This window comes from Eubalaena glacialis, chromosome 1, assembly GCF_028564815.1.
Source record: "Eubalaena glacialis isolate mEubGla1 chromosome 1, mEubGla1.1.hap2.+ XY, whole genome shotgun sequence".
NCBI lineage: Eukaryota > Metazoa > Chordata > Mammalia > Artiodactyla > Balaenidae > Eubalaena > Eubalaena glacialis.
Window position 1 is genome coordinate 35305356 of NC_083716.1, and position 24631 is coordinate 35329986.

At 39.4% G+C, this 24631-nt stretch overlaps 1 protein-coding gene across 6 annotated transcripts in view; it reads left to right on the forward strand.

Moving 5' to 3' along the window:
- CPEB3 (cytoplasmic polyadenylation element binding protein 3) overlaps nucleotides 1-24631 on the forward strand; it is a 215464-nt gene that overhangs the window by 153083 nt on the left and 37750 nt on the right. For all 6 annotated transcript variants that reach the window (XM_061171379.1, XM_061171623.1, XM_061171264.1 and 3 more), the window contains exon 9: nucleotides 2627-2808. In XM_061171379.1, the coding sequence (XP_061027362.1) occupies nucleotides 2627-2808 (182 nt within the window). The remainder of the gene's footprint in view (nucleotides 1-2626; nucleotides 2809-24631) is intronic.

Below are 24631 nucleotides of genomic sequence, written 5' to 3' on the forward strand. Positions count from 1 at the left end.
AGTATTCTTTCAGTGAAGGCTTGCTGATTGAGTAAAGGACCAAATACAAACAGCAGTTGTTTGGTCATTATTTACTTTTCTTCAAGGGTCATCACAGTATTAGAACTTTTGTAGTTAAAATACAGATTAAGGTAGAGAGATGGGTAATCTTCATACTCTTCCCCCCAAGAAAACTTTCTTTAGTCACCTTGGTTTCTTTCTTGTAGCTTCTCAACAAATTGCCCTTCACCTGAGTGAGACTTCATTGGCTCAAATGTCTGCAGAGTTTTGGGTGGCCAAGAAAATGACTGTATATAAGCTTTTAAGTGGAAATTATTTATTTATATAGTTTTCATAAAAACATAAGTGAATGAGGGTTTCTTTTTCCTATCAAAAGTACGTAACTGCCAGCAGCATCAGCCATGACCTAATCTTTGGCACGTGAAGATGATTTTCCAGCAGCCAGATTCACAAAGAGCTTGTGGAAGGTGCCATCTCTGGCATCTGAGGATCCCTAAGGTTCCTTTGGAGACCAAGATGCAGTAGAAGAACTTGTGTTTACAGTAACTGTTCTCTTCAGCTGGAGCTTCAAGCTCACAGCTGGTGTGTATACCTTCTTTGTAAATTAGATATTTTCTTGAATCCTTCCTAAGGGTGGAAGACAAGTGTATTCAGTCCCTTGACAGCATTCTTTTCCTGGCCATTCACCAGGCTGAGGGAGTTTTCACTGTCTTACTCCGTTCCAGAGGAAGCCAGGTCTTTGGAAAATTAGTGTTTAATTTCCAGGCCCTGAGGTTACATATTTTACTAAGCCCACTTGACTAATAAAGGAAATTCATTAATGACTGCAGTGAATTAATTCCACGTTCAGTTTCTTGTTCTCTGTAACTAGAATAATGTTAGCTATGTGAGGAAGTCCCCAAGCCGTCAGAAGTTGTTGGGGTGAAGTATAAGGACCCACTGAACTCTGATGTTTAGGGTACACACATGATTCTTATTGCATTGTTTGAATGAATGTGATTCCTGGATCCTGCCCCAAGACTGCAGTTCACTTGGGCTCTAACCAGCAGTGTTTCCTTGGCTGATGTGACTCAGTAATTCTGATCATAATGGGATCATTGGGATAGCTTTCTGCTGTTCTGTCTTTAAAAGCACTTATTCTCTGGCTTAATTATTGCTAGTTTATTTTCTCACCTTCTGAAAATTACCTGTTGGTTGGAAGTCATTCTTCCAGTTAGAAACAGGCACTTAGAAAACAATTACCAATATTAGGCAGTCTGGTTTGGGGACAAATTTTGAAGAAGTTGAATAGAAAGACAGCCTTTCTGTCTGGTGAAATAGCTTTCTTACTGCCTCAGCAGCTTCCTATTACAGGAACCAGTAGTACTTGGCTTTCCTTCTGTTTGTAGAAATCTTACACCGTTCAGCCCTTCAGCCCTTGTACCTGCCGCAGAGTTCTTCCCCTACCCCTCCAGGCTGTGCTGCTTTCCTTCTCCCCAGATACTGATTCCTGTGGAGCTCTACTGTCTGATGGTCTTTGCACACTGGCTGTGTCCCAGGTCATCATCTGTCTTCCCTGTCTGCTCCTTTCCAAATGCCATGTGTAGGTGTTTGAGGGAAGTGGATTCTTGGGTTGTTCCCCAGGGGTAAGACTAAGTCTTTTGGACTTAAACCATGTGAGTGGCCTGAAAGGAATGGTCATACCTGGAGGAGGTGCCATCCAGTATCAAGTAAACAATTACCTTCAGGCAATTTGGATCCAGGTAAGTAACTGCTATGTGTCTCTCTATGGTACCTTTTGATGAGGACAATTTTAGAATATCAGACCTTTGGAATGGTCCAATTTCCAAGTGCCTTCTGTACAGGTGTTTTGCAAATATACCAATATAAAGGTATACTTAGAAGAAATGTGGTGAGGTGTGCAGACCAGACCTCTGGATTTATAGCAGGGTGTAGGATGGGTATGTTTTTACTGCCTTTGTAGCAGCTTAGTGTTTCCTGGCACATTGTAAGTGCTCAATAAATCATTGCTGCTGTGATCATTTTTAGTACTATTATTTAAGAATTCAGTGTGAGAAGTTAGTATGGAGAGTTCTCAATTGGGATAGTATATACTCTTAAAATCTTTATTTTTTTTTTTAATTGTAGAGATTTACTTTAAGCCTGTAAACATATTGCCTCTAGTTAAAATGAATTAAATTCTTTTTTTTAATTAAATTCTTTCTATAGCTTGATCTTAATATAGTAGTGTGACTTTAGTAATTGCTTTCAGTCCTAGAGGTCAGTAAGTAGAGCTGTTTCTTATTAACTTGTTAGGGTACCTGAAATGCTTTGCCTACCCAGGGCCCCACTCCAGTGGACTAAGCAGTTAGAAATTAGAACAGGAGGATTGCTGATAGATCATTTCTTTTATACTGTCGCTGAAATTCTGATTATGTAAACTTCAATTTTTTTTCATTTTGTTTTCAAATATCCTATGAGGAGCTCCCCTCCTTGAGTTGTAAGACTGGTGTAGACACGCTTCATGAGACTTAACATGGGTTTTCCGTTTCTTAATTACACTGCATGATCCTTACATAGTCCTTCCTTCTCCTGGGCAAGAGTACCTTCTAAACATTTATACCGAACAGTGTTTATTTTCTTGCAGTTGAACTGGCAATGATCATGGACCGTTTGTATGGCGGTGTCTGCTATGCTGGCATTGATACGGACCCAGAGCTGAAGTACCCCAAAGGTGCTGGCCGCGTGGCATTCTCCAATCAGCAGAGTTACATTGCAGCCATCAGCGCTCGCTTTGTGCAGCTCCAACACAATGACATTGACAAACGGGTAAGCAACTGCTCAGGGTATAATGGCTATGGGAAAGAAATGAAATTTATTCTGTGGGCCCCTGGGGAGAAAAGCACCTTGTGATCAAAGTGAGCAGCTCTGCCTTACATGGCATTAGTCCATGAGTCCATCTAGGCTGCCTGAAAAAGAGAGCGCCCTTCGTATTTAAGGTGTTAATGAACGTTCTGCCTCACCCATCCCCAGGGTGATGTTACATTTATGAAAATAACACTGCAGAATTTAGCAAAGCAAACCAGTGCTGTTCAAAAGATGATGCCAACAGCACGTTAACAACGATTGAGAGCTGGTAATCTGCTTGACCCATGTGGTACTCTTAAAACAAACAAACTTGAACTAACATTTAATGTTAATATTCAGGAGTATACATAAAATTTTGAAGTTCTGGTTTCTTTTAAAATTGCAAGAACATAGGGACGTCCCTGGCATTCCAGTGGTTAAGACTCCGTGCTTCCACTGCAGGGGGCACGGGTTCAATTCCTGGTCGGGGAACTAAGATCCCACATACCACGCAGCGTGGCCAAAAAAAATTGCAAGAGCATACGTGGTAGCAGTCATTGGAGCCAAATAGCTGCCGTCCCCTCCAGCCCCCTCTCCAACTGCCGTAGTTCTCCTGCTCATACCAAATATGCATATCCATTACCTGCCTCTTTGCTCATTGGTGTTACCTACCTGACCAGTAGAGGCACTCAGATTTGCTAACTCTCATCTGAACAGGGGACAGTAGAGCTGTAGGGCATTGGTGTGCTCAGTTGGCTTTGGAGACAGACACAGGTTTAAATCCCTTAAATTCCAGCTCTGCTGCTATTTGGAAGCTTGGGGGGGAATAGAAGGTGTTAGTAACTAATCTGGGACCTGTACTGATAGATTAAAAGATCAAGTGGGAGAACATCAAGTCTTAAACACCTCCCTATGCAATGGTACAGTGGCTGTTAATGCTTCCAGCAAAGGCTGTTCTTGGGGCATACACTGGACTAGAATAAGTAAAGTAGTAAATATGTTGTATTACAAAGTTTCACCTATACTCTCTATGGTTGACTGATTTTGCGTAGTAGACCTAAGTTTCTTAGGAGGTGAAAGTTTCAGTTGGTGATGAATTTTTTTTATAGTCAACAAGGTTACATTTTCTTTAAGACATAGATCAAATTACAAAAGCCAGTGCTTAAACTAAATAGTCTATTTGCTGCATCTACTGGGATCCTTAAAAGTAAGTAGTGGTGGTTTGTTTTTTAATTAAAATGAATGAAGTTTTACAGAATTTTGAAACACTCTGAATCAGTGGAAACTCAGGGGTGATAAACATTCAGCTCCATTCCTAGTTTTCAAGTGCCCACAGCACCCCTTCTGTATCAGTAATTCCCCTACAGACTGTAAGCTCCACAGAGCTTACCCATTGCTTGATGTATAGATACAGTAGATGCTTGATAAACCTTTGTTGAATTGACAAATGGTGTTATGTGGAGTGTTCTCTTAACTACTGCTGCTGGTGGACTTGCTAGTGCCTATACATTTGTGAGTCTGAAGCCCCAGATTCCATTACATTTAGACCGTTCTTGCCCCCATCACTGGTGATCCCAGGCAATAAACTTAACCTGAAGAGCGCTTATGTTCTCATCTCTATCAAAGTAGCTTTCTTTGTTCCCCTCTGAAGCCAGAACTAATGAGACTTCTCAGGAGGTAGGTCCTAGAGATGATAAAAGAAGGTTCCACTTGCTCATGCTTATATCTTTCCTTTGCTCTCACCCTAACAACCTCCTGGCCTATTCCTTAGTTAGAAGGAAGCACACTTACCCCAGGGATTACAGTAATCTTTGAACCCCTTTAAGCATCATAGAAAATTCAGGCACTATTTGTTTTATTGCCTACCTCTACTCTCACCCCTGCTATGCTCATGCCCTCAGCATTGATTCCCACAAGACTTTGACGTAGGTAAAAAAGAAAGAAGTGGCTTTTCTTTTGTTAGCATAATCATAGGCCATGCTATAGAAATATATTTGGCACATCAAACTTCTCAAGACTCAGGAAAGCCATTGACTGTTTTCTGCTCACTGTATTTGGGTTAACCATACCCTCCATATCTTAGAGTAGGTCTTGATAAACATTTAGGGTAACAGCCAGTTGTAATGGAAGGAGTATGGAGTTTGGAGCTAGAACAGATTCCAATACAGTTAAACCTTTGCTGCACCAGTCACTGGTAACTCAAGCAAGTTCCTCAATGCCGGGAGCCTTGGGTCCTCATCTGCAACTCCCTCCTGGGGATGGTGTGACGATTAAATGAGATTTGAAGATTGAACAGCCAGAGTCATATGGCAGTTAATAGATGTTTAACTGGCACTTGCTGGTTAATAGTATTCATCTTGCTGGAAGTATACTTACACTGCTGTTAATATTATGTAGCTTGAATTTTATCGGTTGCTCTGCTGAAGATGCAGTGAAAAGATAACACTGGTTAGTGAAAAGGGCACTGGCTAGAGTCAGATGACCGGGTCTAGATCTGGTCCTGTTCCTGGTGGGCTGTGTGATTTTGAGCAGGTCACTTAAATTCTGAGTTTCAGTGTATAATGAGGGCAGTAGTAACAGCTTTGTGTATCCGACTAGATTGTTGAGAAGCCCAGAAGAGATACTGAGCAAGAAAGTAATATATACAGTGTGTCTCACTGGACACATGTAGAGTGGGACTGTTGTGGGCAAAAGAATGCCATCTTCATCCACATGGTGTCAAAAGGGACCTATCAGTTCCTTCAGTGCCCTAGGATGAGAGTCATGTAAGTGGGAGAACTGGAAATCATTGAAAGTGATGGATTCCTTTCTCTCCCTGTCTCCCAGCTCCATCTTCATGCTCTTTGTTTGCCCTGACCAAGGTGCAGACCATTTTCTTTATTATGAGAGAAGGAAGTCAGCTTCCATCTTGAGTGGGGCTCCTTTTTCACTGGTCTTCTGTGAATATTACACTCCTTTCTCCCAAACTGTTACTCTATCCTCTTGTTTTCTTCTTGCTTTGAACATGGCCAGCAATACCTTATTTTGTTGTCCCTGGCATTCTGAGCCTCTCTTAACTGCACCGTTTGCTGTAGATGCTTTTTTAGGTTGATTCTACTTTTATATTTATGTGTCTTTCTTCTAAAGCTTAAGTTTGAGCTTTCCAGAGAGCTCCCATTATATATAAGCATATTAGTATTTCCTTAGGTAATGCTCTTTTTCTTTCTCAGGGGCTCTGTTCTTGATTGACCATGGAGAATTTCTGTCATCGGGCACACCCTTCTTTCCTGAATAACCCTTCCAGGTTTTTAGCAATAGTCTCATAGCTAAGATTTTGAAGCTTTGAAAGTCAGTGGCAGGTGTCTACCTGTGCCCACAATCCCTTTTCCTTGCTATTGCAAATTCCAAGATGCTATAGTCTTTTTCTCCTTCATTCTAATGTTAGCCTAAAGTTGCTTTTAAACCGAGGCCTTGACTATTTTGAATAGCTTCAACCTTTATTATCCTTCTGGTCAAAGGAATCTCTTTTGCTGTCTGTATGATTATAAATGCAGATTCAGTGGAATCAGCAGATTTAAAAAAAACAAAAACAAAAACAAGTATAGATGGCATTTTACAGGCCACTTGCTACGTGTTTGCAGCCCTTTCCTCTTTCACTGTTTGCCCCATATGGAGAGTGGGAGAGGGCCTCCTGCAGAGCAGCAATGTCTGGAATCATGGAAGGTCTAGCACTGTTTAAGGTGTATGTTCTCAGGCTGTACCTTTCCTAGGTAAACTGTGGGAGGTAAATGAAGAAGGATCTGATTGGTATATTTCATTAACCTCTTTTATATCCAACCACCTTTTTTCAAAAAAGACGTCTCTTTTGAGAGTTTATATGTTTATGTGTCGTCGTTGTTGTTGTTATTGCTGCTCTTTGGCTAAGCTTTTAGATGGAGTGATTTATGGGGAAAATACAGCCTTTATAGATTTGATTTCTTCTCATCATCATAGAGACTGTTGGCTTGCCTATGAATATAAAATATGCCAATATGCAACAGTTACAGAAAGAGTTGCACCTATGGCTTTGGCACTTTTATCTCTGCTGTCATCTCACTCATCCATGTCATCATCTTTAAAGAAGAGGTGATTTAAAAAATTTTTGTTTTGGTAACAACTTTATTGAGATATAATTCATATACCCTACAAGTCAACAATTTAAAGTATTCCATTCAGTTTTTAGTATATTTACATAGTTGTGCAATCATCACCACAGTCAATTTTAGAACACAGGAAGAAGTATTTGAATGTGCATCCTTCAAGTCTGCAATAAGAGGATCAATTGAATAATGACCCCAGTGAGGACAGGGAGTTGGGGGATAGTGCATTTATCCTGTATAATTTTACTCGGCTCATTATAGGGAGGGGATCCTACTTATTAACTTGTGCTCTTTGAAGTCATAGGAACAAGGCAGCCCAGGCTGTTGGGGCAAATTTCTGCCCCCTGCTATGGCAGTAATTAGGGTCCCCCAAGAATATGTGACTTGTTGGAGTGGGCTGATAAATCTATGCATCAACAAGCTTTTCGCCACAGTATTGTGTAGCAATGGGAGGACTAACAGGTGGAACGGGCTTCTAATGGTAGTTCCTCACGGAGCTGCCATGATCTCGACTCTGCCACCTGTGCCCAGAGGTCTGAATGGGAGTGCTTGGCACTTGGCTGACACTCAGTAAGTGTGTAGAATAAACTAGGTTGGTATATGGGAGAGCAAGGACTAGAAGCAACCCCAATTCAACTTTTGCCCAACTCCAATTCCTTCTTTACATGAAAAACTAAAGCCATCTTTTAAAATCATGATTTGAATCACATCTTTCCCTCCTTTAAACCTTTTGATTATGTTCTACTGCTCTTAGGTTAAAGGTCAAAGTCCTTAATTAACACTGCCTACATGACCCTTCGTGTACTACGTACTACCTCTGCCTCAGCTCCCATTTCCTCATCTTGAGTCAATCACAACTGGCCTTTTTCTCTATTTTACAGAGTGATTATGGATACTGTTTCCTCTGCCTGCCTAAAACTCACTTTTCCTTCAGGTCTCAGCTTAATTGTGAAAATTTTAGGAATCCTTTCTTCAGTGGAGCTCACATCTTCCCCATAGATCATTGTCATAATACCATCTATTATTCCTTTGTGGCATTAAATACCTCTGTAATGAAGCAATGCTTTAATGTCCACCTATGCTTCTAGACTATGCAGTCGATGAGGGCAATCAATGACTCTGTGTCTCTTGTGTTAGTTACTGTATACTCAATAATTGACACACAGTGGACACACATTATTTAATTATATTTGAATGAATGAATGAGTTGTTGAATGAATGCTGATTGTTTGAGAGCTTCCAGATGGGAAGCCCTTTGGCATATCCAACTGTCCACCAGAGGGCACTCTGCACAGCTTTCTTTTTTTACTTAGTTAAGCAGGCACTTGAGTAATAAAGAAGTTTAGGTTTTGCTGTTTAGCATATCAAAAAGTTTATTTGACACTTATAGTACATTAAAGCTAGACTTTAACTTGGGCATGACCTCATCCAACCCCCTTTATTTGCAACAGAGAAGATCTAGGAGAGGCTTGGAGACTCTCAAGACACCTGTCATTAATTGACGTGAGCTGCCTCTGCTTATGGAACTCCCTTCCCGAACGTTGCTGCTCATCCAGGGTCTAATGTTTCTTTAAACCCACTTCTTCTATGAAGTCATTTTTCCACAGACCTGGGTAGGAACCCCTGAGTTGTATTATAGGTCCTTTAGTTAGTTTTATACGTGTTTCCATATTTCATGTAACTTTTCAGGTGAACATATACTGCACAGAGCAGGGCACATCTGGAGTTTGTTATCAGAATTTGTCAGTATGTCTATAGGTCATTTTGAATATTAACAAAATGAATTTGAAATTTTTTTTGCAATTGTTTTGCTTTTGATTTTAATTTTTATGTTGTCTTCATGTAAACCCTTTTTTAAGTCAGTGTGAGCCAATGCAACTCCACTGGATTATAACGTTTAGTGAAACTGGCATTTTTGCTGTCATAATGACCCTTGTTATTGAACATTATTATAAATGAGACAAATACAATTCATGCCTCAGTTTTTACTTCAAAAGAGAAGTTATTAACATCTTGAAATAAATCCTTTAAGGCTTACATTTATGCATATTTTATGGCTAATGTTCAACAGTTACTGGTCAACTGGTTATTCATCCCTATGGTGACAATATTGAAGTTGTATGATACCCAGCACAGGGTTCTCAGCATTTCTTCTGCCTTGGCATACACTCTCATGGGTAACAGAGGCTCCCTAGAACACTAATGTGGGGGGGTGTTTATGTATCTAAGGGTCCCACACCCACTCCTGCCATCATCACCCACAGAACCATGGCTGTAGTAAAAAAAAAAAAAAAAGTGTGTCCTGGCTTAGGAACTGAGAGATCTGAGTTTATACTCCTAGCTCTTCTCCCAGCCATGATGTGACCTTGGGCAAGTTACTTAACCTTTTGAGGCTTGATTTTATTGTCCCAGAGTAATAAGAACACTAACCTAACAATCTTAAGGTTTATTACACAGATAAACAATGAAGGTGAAGAAGTGCTCTGGAAAGTTATTAGGCTGTACAGATGTTGATTTGTATCATTGCTGAACTTGGCCTATTTAAACTGTGCTGTTGGTTCCTAACCATATGTCCAAGACTAATAGTTGATTCGCTCTCTTTTTTTTTTTTTGTCTTTTAAAGTGCCTACTCAGTTTCACTCAGAATCTTTAATATAAGGATAATGAAATAGTTGAAGTTGACACTAAAAAAAATAAAAAGAAAAAAGAAAATTTAACGTAAGTGCCAATCTATCAACATGCAAGTTGGATGTTAGTCAAGACATGTATGTAGAGACTCAAGTTTCATTTAAAGGTGTAAACACCTGGATGCATTTTCTATTTAAAGGATTGAAGGTGTTTCTCTCTTTAGTCTAGAAAGAGGTGTTTTTACCAGTATCTTCTCTAATAATGAAAAGATTTTGAACCTGAAATTGAGTAAAAGGTTAGGATTAAATTTTACTTATATTCTTTTGAACAGTGTTTCTGTGAAAAACTGGAACAGTTTAAAGTATTTAAGTACAATAAGGGCAAAAGAGGACATCTGTACTCATTCTGTCTGTTTTAATGGTATTTTTAGAAGTGATGCCAAATGAACACTTAAGATGTGAAAGCTCTGCTAAATCCAGTTTTCTTTATAACTCGTCTAGGTCACTTATATATGAAAGATTTTTGTAGTGTGAAAATTGAGATCATTAGAAAATGGGTAATCTTTTTACATGGCCATTTTTCTGCTCTTTTGTCTACTCTCCATGGTGCTGAGAAAATTTGTATGGGTAGAATCAGTTGAGTCTCCCTTAATCGAAAAAAAAAATATGATTTGATTTACGTGAACTATTTCTTTATAAAAATCTCAGTGGTCCCTCCCACAGCTGTTGTTTAGCACAGCTATTGTTCTAGTAGAACGGATACTAGACTAGAATCAGCCAATCTTGGGTTTAGTCTTAACTATACCTACTAATTGTGTAGCTTGAAGGAAGGACATGTGTGTATGTGTGTTAAAGTGGTTTTGAAAACTATAAAGTACTCTGTCAATACACAGTGACACTGACAACACATTAATTTACATGAAATCATAAATGACTAATATTTGAGCTCTTCTGGAAGATGTTTATTAGACAGTCTAATTGGAATTTCACATTATAAAAGGAGTTAAATATTTCAGGAAAGATAGGGGTAATGTTGGTTGGTTATTTGGGTTTTTGAAACAGGAGGAGGAACTCTCAGTAGGCAGGTCTGCCCTGCCCAGGAATCTGTCCCTAAAATTAGTTCCCCAAATCATCATTTCCTACATTGTTCTCCATGAAACATGAATCCCTTGGGATTTTAATGTTTATTTTATTAAAAAAATCTTTTTCTGAGTCAAATGAGTTTAGAAATGCTTTCTTGAAGAAAGTTAAATAGGCTAGTTTATTCTAGGACTTCTTGGAAGCATTTATATACTAATTTCATTGTGAACGTCCAAGAAGGAAACAATATGCAATTTTTCACAAATTTTTTGATCATGGAACTCTTCTAAAATGTACCATCTCTTGGGAATAGTGTTCCAGGGAACCCAGTTGAGTAATTAGTGTTTTCAGCTGCTTTTCTTCTTTCATGCTCAAAATCAAAAGTTTAGTAAGCAGTTGATTGTTTTTCCCTTCCTCGGTCCTTTTTCCAAGTTTGTCCCACCCACCATATAGTCTCTCTCTCTTTTTTTTTTTTTTTTCTTATTGTGGTGTAAAAAACACATGAGATCTACCCTCTTAACAAATTAAGTGTACAGTACAGTATTGTTAACCATAAGCCCAATGTTATACTGCAGATCGCTAGAACTTTTTCATCTTGTGTAATCGAAACTTTATACCCTTTGAACAGCAACTCCGCACTTCCCCCTGCCCCCAACCCCTGGCAATCACCATTCTACTTTCTGCTTTCTATGAGTTTGACTACTTTAGATTCCTCATATGGAATCATGTGGTGTTTGTCCTCTTGTGAATGGCTTATTTCATTTAGCATAATGTCCTTAAAGTTCATCCATGTTGTCACATGTGACAGGATTTCCTTCCTTATTACTTCTGGATAATATACTGTTTTATGTATATACTACATTTTCTTTGTCCATTCATCTGTCAGTGGGCATTTAAGTTGCTCCCACACCTTGGTTATTGTGAATAATGCTGCAGTGAGCATAATAGTGCAAATATCTCTTCAAGATCCTGCTTTCAGTTCTTTTGACTACCCAGAAATGGAATTGCTGGACATGTGTCTTCTATCTACAAAGGGTTGGGGTGGGGTAGCTGCATATTCAGAATGCTGGGAAGGGCACTGAAAGTGTGGTTGCTATTCTCTTTAGTATTTGTAGTCCTTCATCTCTTGATTTCTTGAGATTATCTATTGTATCTTTCTAACACATCAGTCGCTATATAAGAAGGGAAAATAGTTTTGAAATCAATATACCATTGGGAAATAATGTTCCCTTGACTCTGTTTTAGCTTAGTGTAGAAGACCTGAGAGTCTGACTTTGTTAGCTAATTTGGAGCTTTCTGATACTTTTATTTAAGGAACATTGTGATAGTTAAGCCATAGCACATTGTATTTGCTTTGAATAGCACTTTTTAGAATAACCCATTTTTTATTTAGTGAGATGTTATCCACTGCACCTTTCTTTGCAAGCACTTCAAGTACTTCACACATTTAATCTTTTTTTCTCTCTTCACTAAAAACATGTTGGGCCTGAATTTTAGCTAAAGATTATCAAAGGCTTTATATTTTTAGCCTGCATGAAGATTAATATGAACTAGTAACCATACTAACAGAAGTGCTGATAATACTGCTCTTTGTCCCTGGCCACAGCTAGAATATATGAGATGACTCAATAGCAAAAGAAGTGAGGGTTCTGACGACCTGTTCCCAGACTATCTCTGCTCCTAGCCTTAGTCTGGGACTCCCACAACCCAGCCTTTAACTTGCTGCTGTTACTGGCCCTGGCCTTGATCTGGCTTGAAAGCTTCCCAGCTGTAGCTATAGCTATGTTTGGTTTGACCCTTTGAGAGGAAGCAACACCCAGAAGTGAGTTCAAATATTTTCTGAATACCACATGGGCTTATTTTGAAGCCCTGGGAGTCTCAGAGCCTTTGACTAGAAATAGCTTTTAAAATAGAGTTTGGGTTATCTTAAGAAAGAGAGAAAAATATTCCTCTTCTCTGAATGGCATGGGACCTTTTTGTCTTGTCTCTCCTTCCTGGTCTTGACCCCTCATCTCTTCTGTCCTTCGCTCTCTTTTTATGTCTTCTCCTGTGGAATTGTGATAATTTTTAATATGAAAACTCTTTAGAGTGATTAAGTGTTCTTCTTTCCTTCTCATATTTGAGTTTAGATGCTGTTTATGAGATTATTAATGGGAAAAAGACAACCACAGTTTTTTAAAGTAGTTATCTCAGTAGGATATTCAAGTTCTTTGACCCCAGAAGGCAGGGGTATCAGTCAGTTAGCAATTTCTTGGTGAGTGCTTATTTTTACTTGGAAGAGAGCTGGTCCAAACCTCTAATATAGTAGAGGAAACTGTGGCCTGCAAGGTTATGATGTAGCCAGTTAAATGGATAGAGCCAGAGGGCTCTGCACGTCTGCATCCTGGGGGGTTAGGGAGTGGTGATGCCATGGCAGTCATGCATTTTATAGATTTTAAATGACTTTCTTACTCATTGTTCTCTATATGATATACTCTTCTACCACTAGAAATTGATTTGGGGCTGATTTATATCCTCACCTCCAGCCCCATTCCCAAGCAGCATGGAAGGAAACAAGATTAGAGAGTGAATGTATGGAGTATGCAGGATTCTGTCGGCTGGACCTTCTTCGTTTCATGAAAAAGTAATCTTAAGACCAAACAGAGCACTCACAGATCTCTCTGTGTTCTATAGACATACAGCAAAGGTGTCAACATTAACACACATAAGTATGTTTCCTTGTGGGAAAGGCATAAGGGTGATTTTAAAACCTTTCTTCCCCTAGCACTTGAAAATATGAAAAATGGTCAGTCCCATCCTTTGAAAGGTAAAAAGAAAATAAAATTCAACCATTTTCGCTGTGTTTATTTTAATCTACCCCAGATTTCTTCTAAAATTAATAACTGCGAATTTGCTATAGCTGGAAGGTTGTGGATAACTTTGTTGCTAAGGAAAAGCTATTTTCACGTTGCTGCTTTAATTTCCTAGGCATCTGTCATCTGCTTTCTAAACAGCAGGATTCCAGCTCATAGTTGAAAAACTAAAAATTTAGTTTAAACATTCTTAGTATTGCCTGCCGGTGGAGGACTTGCTTTAGCAACTGTAAAGACACCGTGTTTAGTGGGAATGGTAATGCGGTTACTGTGGATTTTAGGCCTGGATAGATGTACTCTGTGACACATGCCAAGAAGATTAGGAATACGTTATGTTTAAAGCTTTGAGTACACCAAACAAAATGGTCTTTCCAGGAAGCACGTTGCTCCAGATGATAAGAAATGGCCTACCTGACTTCTGGGCAGGCCTTTCCAGACAGTTATCCCTGTTAAATTATACCTCTTCACTTGGCCTCTTTCTCCAGTTTGTCCACTCTGACTCCATTATCTGAAATCATTGCTGCTACTCATCTTCCAGCCACCTGTAAACATGCCTTACCTGCCTTGGGACGGCTGGGTATCTGACAGACTTAATTTGTTTTTTTTCCTGTCACCAAAGGGCAGACTGCGGCAGGGACCAGCTGTTCTTAATATGACCTTTAGCACATAGTTCAAGCTGAGCCTGACCTTGGCTAATGCCTCCTTTCTCATTTCTACAACCTTTCGGGTCCAAGGAGAGAGAACTCTGGACCTGTGAATAGTTTATGGTCTCCCTAGGTATCACCTCTCTGCCACCAAGAGCTGTTAATCATTGCTTTATTTACTTTAGGAGGTCATTATGTTGACCAATATCAAAATGACTGCCAAGCAAAATATTTTCCCTAGCTTGTTAGAAACACAACAGTGTCAACACTGAGATCAGTTTATTAAAGTATGGCTTTTTCTTCGCCTGTATCATTCTACATCTATTATTCCCTTTTTCCATCTTTTTATAGCCACTTATCCAGCATTCCCCATCAGTCTTCCTTATCCTTAATAGTTATCCCTCATCAGTAAGTTACACATGTTCTCAGCATCCTTGGGTATGGTCACCTCCATTAGGTGTGTAGTATGAATTCAAGCGTTTCTCTCTGTAGGAAGTTCTCATCTGCTGGTCCTGTAAATCTCTTTGAACCAGAAGTTCAGCTTGGTGATTTGATTGGCTCTGTGAAGGGCTCTAGTATCTGAACTTTAATGGTCATGTAGCTCACTAATGTGATCCCAATAGGTTGGTGTCTCCAAAGTGCTGTAGCTTAATGATACTCCAGGTGTTTTAGGTGGTTAACAGAGAAGCCTCTTTTTATTTTATGTTATTTTATTTTAAATTTTATTTTTATTTTATTTGGGGGTATAGTTGGTTTACACTGTTAGTTTCAGGTGTACAGCAAAATGATTCAGTTATACATATACATATATCTATTCTTTTTCTGTTTTTATTTTAATAATTATGTATATGTGTATTGGGAAAAAAATAGAATTAATCTGGATAGTCAGGTAAAACATCAAGTAATAGTACAGATGGCATTAGGATATGGCAAAAACTACAAATGGTTGGGAATGCCTTTAAGAAACTCTCAAATAGACCATAAATTATTTTAGGGAAGAACTATGCCTTGTTCTCCATTGTATTTCAGTTTTTAATACGGTGGCATATGAGGAATAGGCACTCCATAAATATTCATCAAATGAATGAATCCATTTGAGCCAAAATAATCACCCTTCTTTAGCATAAGGACCACCTAACTACCAGTGTCCTTCATGCAGCTACTTCTCTTTGTTGATATAAATTGTCAGAGGTACTGCTTGACTGTTGCCCTTTGAGGGGCTGTGGTTGCCACTTTGCACATGTGTTTGTGGATCATTTTGACTCTTGGTGTATGTCCTACCTTTTGGGCATGGCTGTACTCTTTGGATCAGTCCTTGCACACAGGTGCTGACAGCAGCTTTGCAATAATAGCACCACTCACCCATCTGGAAGGGAGCCCTCTGGAAGGTGTCGGGAAAGGCCTCCGAGAGCACAGTGGCAGTCCAGAAGCCACATCCTTTACTTTTTTGTCTCTATTCAGAGTCTTAGTTAATGTGTGAGATTTAGCAAATGTGATTATCTAGCTTTTAATCCAATTAAAATGATTGGAAGTTGCAAAATTATAAAGGGTCTTTGAAAGGTATTAATAGAAGTGGTAGCAGATAGACACATTTTGAAGGAGGTGACAGAAAAAGTGAAAACTGTTCACTGCATTGTCCTACTTGCACTACTATAAAGGATGCTGATAGTACCCTTTGCTTAAGAGGGGGAAGAATAAATAGTACATTTTAGGAAGATTTCTGTCAAGAAACATCAAAATTCAAGATGTTTAGCACCAAAAAGAAAAAATGTCTGCTCCATGGAAAAGTAACTTATGAGAAATCCATTATTCCTTAAGGAAGCTGATAGAATAAGGCATCAGTGTATGCCTAGGCCTGGTGCCTCTGGCATGATAGGGCTTCATGGTAGATCTTCTGAAGTACTGTCTTGACTAGATCCCTCAAAACCCCTCATGCAGTAAGGAACATTGGTGCCAAGCTCAGCTGGAAGCCTGAATACATGGAAGATGCAGTTTATTCATATTGCATTTTCAGATATCAGCATGAATGTATTACTTGACCTTACATTTATTTGTTCAGTGTTCTTCAGTTTGCAGTAGGTGCTTGTATCCATCACTCCACTAGATCTTAATATCCCCATGTTGTAGAAATCCTTTCAAAACAAACACTAATTCAGTCTTTTTCATGACTGCATGATATTCCACAGGGTAGATGTACCACATTTTATTTAACCATTTCCCTATGAAATGGAGCAGGACCATGTGGGGCCCTCCTGGGTACAAAAGCCCCTCTGTGTCCCCCGTTTCTTGTTTGTAGAAAAAGGCGTTAGTCTCCTAGGCCTTCCCTGAGTTCCAAAGAGCAGACTCAAGCAGTTACTAATTAGGGGAGTGAAGAAATGCAGAAACAAAGGAAAAATAGTCAAGAAACAACAGTTCAGCGATAAAACAGAGTCCTAGTTCCTCCTCAAGGGAAATACATAACAATCTGACACAATATCTTTGAGTTGTTCTGCAGGAACTAAGACCCCCCTCACCCCCATCCCCAGTGGAGCATGGTGACTACATGCTGACCACAAACTCACAGACCCCAGACTGGTTGGAACCAGAAGGTTGATGATTAAGATTCCTGAAACACCACCCTGTTACCTCACCACCAACCAGACAGAAGAAAGTCATGCCCCCTGCAACCCTCACCTCAAATGTTGCCTTTCAGAACCCTTCCCTGAAAACCATCAGGGAGTTTGGGTCTTTGAGCATAAGCCTCCTGTTCTCCTTGCTTGGCCCTGTAATAAAAGCTGTACTTTCCTTCACTACAACTTTGTATCAGTGAATTGGCTTTGCTTTGTGATGGGCAAGCGGACCCAAGTTTGGTTCCATAAAACTAAAATTTCTGAACGCTGAAGATAAAGAGAAAATGTTACATGCTTCCACGTGAAAAGAGCTAGTTACTATCTCCTACAAAGGAAAAAAAAGAAAGAAATTGGCATCAGAGTTTTCATCTGCAGCACTGGAAGCTAGAACACCAAGGAATACTATTGATTAGTCTGAGAGAAAAAGATGTGATCCCCAAATCCTGTATTTAGTCAAGATATTATTTCTCTGTCAAGAAGACTTGGAAGAACACTAGTAGCTTTATGCTATTCTAGAAATAAAAATGGAGAAAATAATCACAGTTGTAACAAAAATTATAAATTACTTGCAATGAACCAAACCATAAAGATAGGATCTACATAAAGAAAGATTTAAACATAAAAAAATGATAATCTTTAAAAAAAAAATCAAAGCAACTAGGTCTGTATGAAAAAATTAAGGGCCATGTTGGCCTTCTTAATAAGGATTAGAAACTTAGAAGCTTCAGAAAGAAATAAATGTATTAGACTATGTAAAAATAAAATATATTTAAATGGCAAAGATGCTCTGAGAAAAGTCAATAGGCAAATGATGGATTTGGAAAACAATTGCAGATTATTATTTATACCATACAAAGAACTCTTAAAAATTTGCAAGAAAAAGACATACAACACAGTGGGAAAATGGGTAGAAGATAATTCACATAAGAATTCACAGGCAATGCACCTAAAAAAACGTTCACGTTTATTCATAGTCAGGAAAAAGAAAATTAACGTCTCTTTATTCTCATCAGACTGGAGAGCATTTAAAAGAGGTGATAACTACTTATTATGTGCTGATAGAGATGTGAATTGCTACATTTTAAAAAAGCAAACTAGCAAAGTCTTAAAATTAAAAATACCTATACTCTTTGACCCAATAATCCTACTGTTGGTTGTTTTTAATGCTATAATCCCAATGCTTAGAAATAAAACCACAGATGTGAGGACACATGAAAGGTATATTTATTGCAGAATTGTCAACAGTGGCAAAAAACTAAAAAACAAAGTAAATGTACATGTATGGGTGTTACCCAACCGAACTTGGGTCCCCTCACCCGTCGCAAAGCAAAGCCAATTCACTGACACCAGGTTGTGGTGAGGCATTTATTGCAGGGCCAAGAAAGGAGAATGGGCAGCTCATGCTCAAAAGACCCAAACTCCCTGATGGCTTTCAGGGAAGGGCTTTGAAAGGCAACATTTGAGGTGAGGGTTGCAGGGGGCATGACTTTCTTCTGTCTGGTTGGTGGTGAGGTAACAGGGTGGTGTTTCAGGAATCTTAATCATCAACCTTCTGATTCCAACCAGTCAGCCGTCTGTGTGCTTATGGTTAGCATGTAGTCACCATCCTCCACCTGGGTGAGGGTCTTAGTTCCTGCAGAACAACTCAAAGATATGTGTCAGATTGTTATGTATTTCCCTTGAGGAGGAACTAGGACTCTGTTTTATCGCTAAACTGTTGTTTCTTGACTATTTTTCCTTTGTTTCTGCATTTCTTCACTCCCCTAATTAGTAACTGCTTGAGTCTGCTCTTTGGAACTTAAGAAAGGCCCAGGAAGCTAAAGCCATTTTCTACAAACAAGAAACGGGGGACCCAAGGTGGGGGTTGTATCCAGGAGGGCCCCACACCGTCCTGCTCCGTTTCAAGCCCCTCCCCTTTTTAAAATTTATTTATTTATTTTTAATTAATTAATTTATTTTTGGCTGTGTTGGGTCTTCATTGCTACGTGTGGGCTTTCTCTAGTTGTGGCGAGCGGGGGCTACTCCTTGTTTTGGTGCGTGGGCTTCTCATTGTGGTGGCTTCTCTTGTTGCGGAGCACTGGCTCTAGATATGTGGGCTTCAGTAGTTGTGGCACGTGGGCTCAGTAGTTGTGGCTCGCGGGCTTAGTTGCTCCAAGGCATGTGGGATGTTCCCAGACAAGGGATCAAACCTACGTCCCCTGCGTTGGCAGGCGGATTCTTAACCACTGTGCCACCAGGGAAGTCCCTGTTCACTTTATTTTTTTTTTATTTTTTTTTATTTTTTTAAACATCTTTATTGAAGTATAATTGCTTTACAATGGTGTGCTAGTTTCTGCTTTACAACAAAGTGAATCAGTTACACATATACATATGTTGCCATATCTCTTCCCTCTTGCATCTCCCTCCCTCCCACCCTCCCTATCCCACCCCTCTAGGTGGTCACAAAGCACCGAGCTGATCTCCCTGTGCTATGCGGCTGCTTCCCACTAGTTATCTATTTTACATTTGGTAGTGTATATATGTCCATGACACTCTCTCACCCTGTCACATCTCACCCCTCCCCCTCCCCATATCCTCAAGTCCATTCTCTAGTAGGTCTGTGTCTTTATTCCCATCTTGCCACTAGGTTCTTCATGACCTCTTTTTTTTTTTTTTTTCCCTTAGATTCCATATATATGTGTTAGCATACTGTATTTGTTTTTCTCTTTCTGACTTACTTCACTCTGTATGACAGACTCTAACTCCATCCACCTCATTACAAACACCTCCATTTCATTTCTTTTTATGGCTGAGTAATATTCCATTGTATATATGTGCCACATCTTCTTTATCCATTCATCCGATGATGGACACCTAGGTTGCTTCCATGTCCTGGCTATTGTAAACAGAGCTGCAATGAATATTTTGGTACATGACTCTTTCTGAATTATGGTTTTCTCAGGGTATATGCCCAGTAGTGGGATTGCTGGGTCATATGGTAGTTCTATTTTTAGTTTTTTAAGGAACCTCCATACTGTTCTCCATAGTGGCTGTATCAATTTACATTCCCACCAACAGTGCAAGAGGGTTCCCTTTTCTCCACACCCTCTCCAGCATTTATTGTTTCTAGATTTTTTGATGATGGCCATTCTGACCGGTGTGAGATGATACCTCATTGTAGTTTTGATTTGCATTTCTCTAATGATTAATGATGTTGAGCATTCTTTCATGTGTCTGTTGGCAATCTGTATCTCTTCTTTGGAGAAATGTCTATTTAGGTCTTCTGCCCATTTTTGGATTGGGTTGTTTGTTTTTTTGTTATTGAGCTGCATGAGCTGCTTGTAAATCTTGGAGATTAATCCTTTGTCCGTTGCTTCATTTGCAAATATTTTCTCCCATTCTGAGGGTTGTCTTTTGGTCTTGTTTATGGTTTCCTTTGCTGTGCAAAAGCTTTTAAGTTTCATTAGGTCCCATTTGTTTATTTGTGTTTTTATTTCCATTTCTCTAGGACCTGGGTCAAAAAGGATCTTGCTGTGACTTATGTCATACAGTGTTCTGCCTATGTTTTCCTCTAAGAGTTTGATAGTGTCTGGCCTTACACTTAGGTCTTTAATCCATTTTGAGTTTATTTTTGTGTATGGTGTTAGGGAGTGTTCTAATTTCATACTTTTACATGTACCTGTCCAATTTTCCCAGCACCACTTATTGAAGAGGCTGTCTTTTCTCCACTGTATATGCTTGCCTCCTTTATCAAAGATAAGGTGACCATATGTGCGTGGGCTTATCTCTGGGCTTTCTATCCTGTTCCATTGATCTATATTTCTGTTTTTGTGCCAGTACCAAACTGTCTTGATTACTGTAGCTTTGTAATATAGTCTGAAGTCAGGGAGCCTGATTCCTCCAGCTCCATTTTTCATTCTCAAGATTGCTTTGGCTATTCGGGGTCTTTTGTGTTTCCATACAAATTGTGAAATTTTTTGTTCTAGTTCTGTGAAAAATGCCAGTGGTAGTTTGATAGGGATTGCATTGAATCTGTAGATTGCTTTGGGTAGCAGAGTCATTTTCACAATGTTTATTCTTCCAATCCAAGAACATGGTATATCTCTCCATCTGTTTGTATCATCTTTAATTTCTTTCATCAGTGTCCTATAATTTTCTGCATACAGGTCTTTTGTCTCCTTAGGTAGGTTTATTCCTAGGTATTTTATTCTTTTTGTTGCAATGGTAAACGGGAGTGTTTTCTTAATTTCACTTTCAGATTTTTCATCATTAGTATACAGGAATGCAAGAGATTTCTGTGCATTAATTTTGTATCCTGCTACTTTACCAGATTCATTGATTAGCTCTAGTAGTTTTCTGGTAGCATCTTTTGGATTCTCTATGTATAGTATCATGTCATCTGCAAACAGTGACAGCTTTACTTCTTCTTTTCCGATTTGGATTCCTTTTATTTCTTTTTCGTCTCTGATTGCTGTGGCTAACACTTCCAAAACTATGTTGAATAATAGTGGTGAGAGTGGGCAACCTTGTCTTGTTCCTGATCTTCGTGGAAATGGTTTCAGTTTTTCACCATTGAGGACAATGTTGGCTGTGGGTTTGTCATATACGGCCTTTATTATGTTGAGGAAAGTTCCCTCTATGCCTACTTTCTGCAGGACTTTTATCATAAATGGGTGTTGAATTTTGTCGAAAGCTTTCTCTGCATCTATTGAGATGATCATATGGTTTTTCTCCTTCAATTTGTTAATATGATGTATCACGTTGATTGATTTGCGTATATTGAAGAATCCTTGCATTCCTGGAATAAACCCCACTTGATCATGGTGTATGATCCTTTTAATGTGCTGTTGGATTCTGTTTGCTAGTATTTTGTTGAGGATTTTTGCATCTATGTTCATCAGTGATATTGGCCTGTAGTTTTCTTTCTTTGTGACATCTTTGCCTGGTTTTGGTATCAGGGTGATGGTGGCCTCGTAGAATGAGTTGGGGAGTGTTCCTCCCTCTGCAATATTTTGGAAGAGTTTGAGAAGGATAGGTGTTAGCTCTTCTCTAAATGTTTGATAGAATTCGCCTGTGAAGCCATCTGGTCCTGGGCTTTTGTCCTGTTCACTTTAAAATGGTTAATTCTTTATGACTTTAACCTCAATTTAAAAAATTAATTTAAGCTCTTAAAAAAAACTGAGGGGCAAAACCCCCCACATAACCACAATGCCACTTTTACACCTAAACAAAAGTAACATTAAAAAAATATATATATATTACTGGAAAGTGCCCTTTGTGCTAGGCTTGAATCTCCTTAAGTACTCTTTTCACATGTGTATATATTACAAAGGGCTATTGTCTTTCTCCTCTGGCAGCTTTCTTTTGCTGAATGTAAAAGACCAATCCTCTCTCTCACTGCTGGATCCCCTTTTCTGGGCTTTTTGGGACTCAGATCTGGTTGCTGGAGCACGATGAGTGTAGGCGTCTACCTGGTGGTAGAAGCAAAGCAGTCCTCAGCTCATGGACCGAAGGTGGAAAAGCTGGCTGCTCCTAGTTCCCCACACACCCTGCCTCTACCAGTAGTCCTCCCACCTCAGGGCAGAGGGGACTTAGTCCACCACTTCGCTCCTTCTTGGCCTTCAAGTACAGGGAGTTCAGGCCAGGTTATATACACTTTCATGAGCCTACAGCTCCCTTCCCCCAGGAGCCCACAGTCTCTGCAGACCACATTCTTCCCCAGATCTACTCTGTCCTCAAGTTGCTTGAAGATAAGGAGAGATGCTGACCAAGGCAGAACTATAGATAGGAAATGCCAGAGGAGCAAAGTGGAGTATTAAGTTCAAAGGAGGAAGGAATAGTTCCCTGTGGGGCTGAAAGGCTGGGCCTATAGTTAATTTTCGACAAGGTTGGTGAGACCATTCAATGGGTAAAGAATAGTCTCTTCAACAAATGGTCCTGGGGCAACTGGATATCCACAAGCTAAAGAATGAAATTGAACCCCTGTTTCACACTATATACAAAATTAACTCGAAATCAGTTAACCTAACTATCAGAGTTAAAACCATAAAATTCTTAGAAGAAAACATAGGGGCAAGTCTTTTTCTTTTTTTTTTTTAAATAAATTTATTTATTTTATTTATTTATTTTTGGCTGCATTGGGTCTTCATTGCTGCACGCGGGCTTTCTCTAGTTGTGGCTAGTGGGGGCTACTCTTTGTTGCGGTGTGTGTGCTTCTCATTGCGGTGGCTTCTCTTGTTGTGGAGCATAAGCCCTGGAGTGCGTGGGCTTCAATAGTTGTGGCATGCGGGCTCAGTAGTTGTGGTGCGCAGGCTCAGTAGTTGTGGCGCACGGACTTAGTTGTTCTGCAGCATGTGGGATCTTCCCGGACCAGGGCTTGAACCTGTGTCCTCTGCATTGGCAGGCAGATTCTTAACCACTGCACCACCAGGGAAGTCCAGGGAGCAAATCTTCTTGACCTTGAATTTGGCAGTGGATTCTTAGCTATGACATCAAAAGGAAGAACAGCAAAAGAAAAAAATAGTTAAATTGGACTTGCTCAAAATTAAAAACTTTTGTGCATCAAAGAACATTTTCAAGAAAGTGAAACACAACCTACAAAATAAGAGAAAATATTTGCAAATCATATGTCTGATAAAAGTCTAGTATCTAGCATACATAAAGAAGTCTTACAACTCAACAACAGAAAACAATCCAATTTTTAAAATGGGCAAAGAGCTTGAATAGACCTTTCTCCAAAGAAGGTATACAAATGCCAACAAGTATATGAAAAGATGCTCAATGTCGTCAGTAGGGAATTGCAAATCAGAACCACAATGAGACATCTCTTCATACCTATTGGGATGACTATAATCACAGAAATGGAAAACAAGTGTTGGTGAGGATATGGAAAAATTGAAACCCTTTTACATTGCTGGTGGGAATGCAAAATGGTACAGCCGCTGTGGAAAACAATTTGGCAGTTCCTCAAAAAGTTAATTATAGAATTGTCATATGCCCCAGCAATTCTACTCCTAGGTATGTACTGAAAAGAATTGAAAACAAATATTCAAACAAACATATGTACATACATGTTCATAGCTGCACCATTCACAATAGCCAAAAGGTAGAAATAACCCAAATGTCCATTAATGAATGAATACATAAACAAAATACCATATATATACGTGCATATACATACACAAACAATGGAATATTATTCAGTCATACAAAGGAATCAAATATTGCTATATGCTACATGGATGAACCCCAAAACATTATGATAAGTGAAAGAAGCCAGACACGAAAGGTCACAATTATGTGATTACATTTATATAAAATATCCAGAATAGGTAAATCCGTAGAGACAGAAAGCAGATAGGTTGTTGCCAGGGGCTGGGGAGGGAGAGAAGGTAGGGAAAACTGCTTAGTGGCTACAGGGTTTCCTTTTGGGGTGAAGAAAATGTTTTGGAACTAAATAGAGGTAGTGGTTGTACAACATTGTGAATATATTCAACGCCACTGAATTGTTCACTTTAAGATTGTTAATTTTATGCTAAGAAGGAAAGAGAAAAGAAAGACTGGGCCTTACTGGGTACAGGAAATTGTTGGGTGGGCTGAGCATGTAAGGTGGGAAGAAAGTGCAGGTAAGTTAGAGACCAGGTCGAGCTTGAGTTGGGGACTAGATGGGAGGGAGATTGGGGCAAATCCTGAAGGCTCTGGCTTACATTTGAGTCGCAGGGGACAGGGAATAAGTACCCCGTTATACTGAGGCAGCTGGACTTACTCCTGAAGGTACGGGAGAGCCTGAAGGGCTTTTGACCAGGCAAGAAACATTGAGAAGGCAGATGATTGAAACGTCTACCTGGATGTAGGAGAATTGACCCAGGGAAGGCCTGGAGCTTGGTGGCCAGTGCA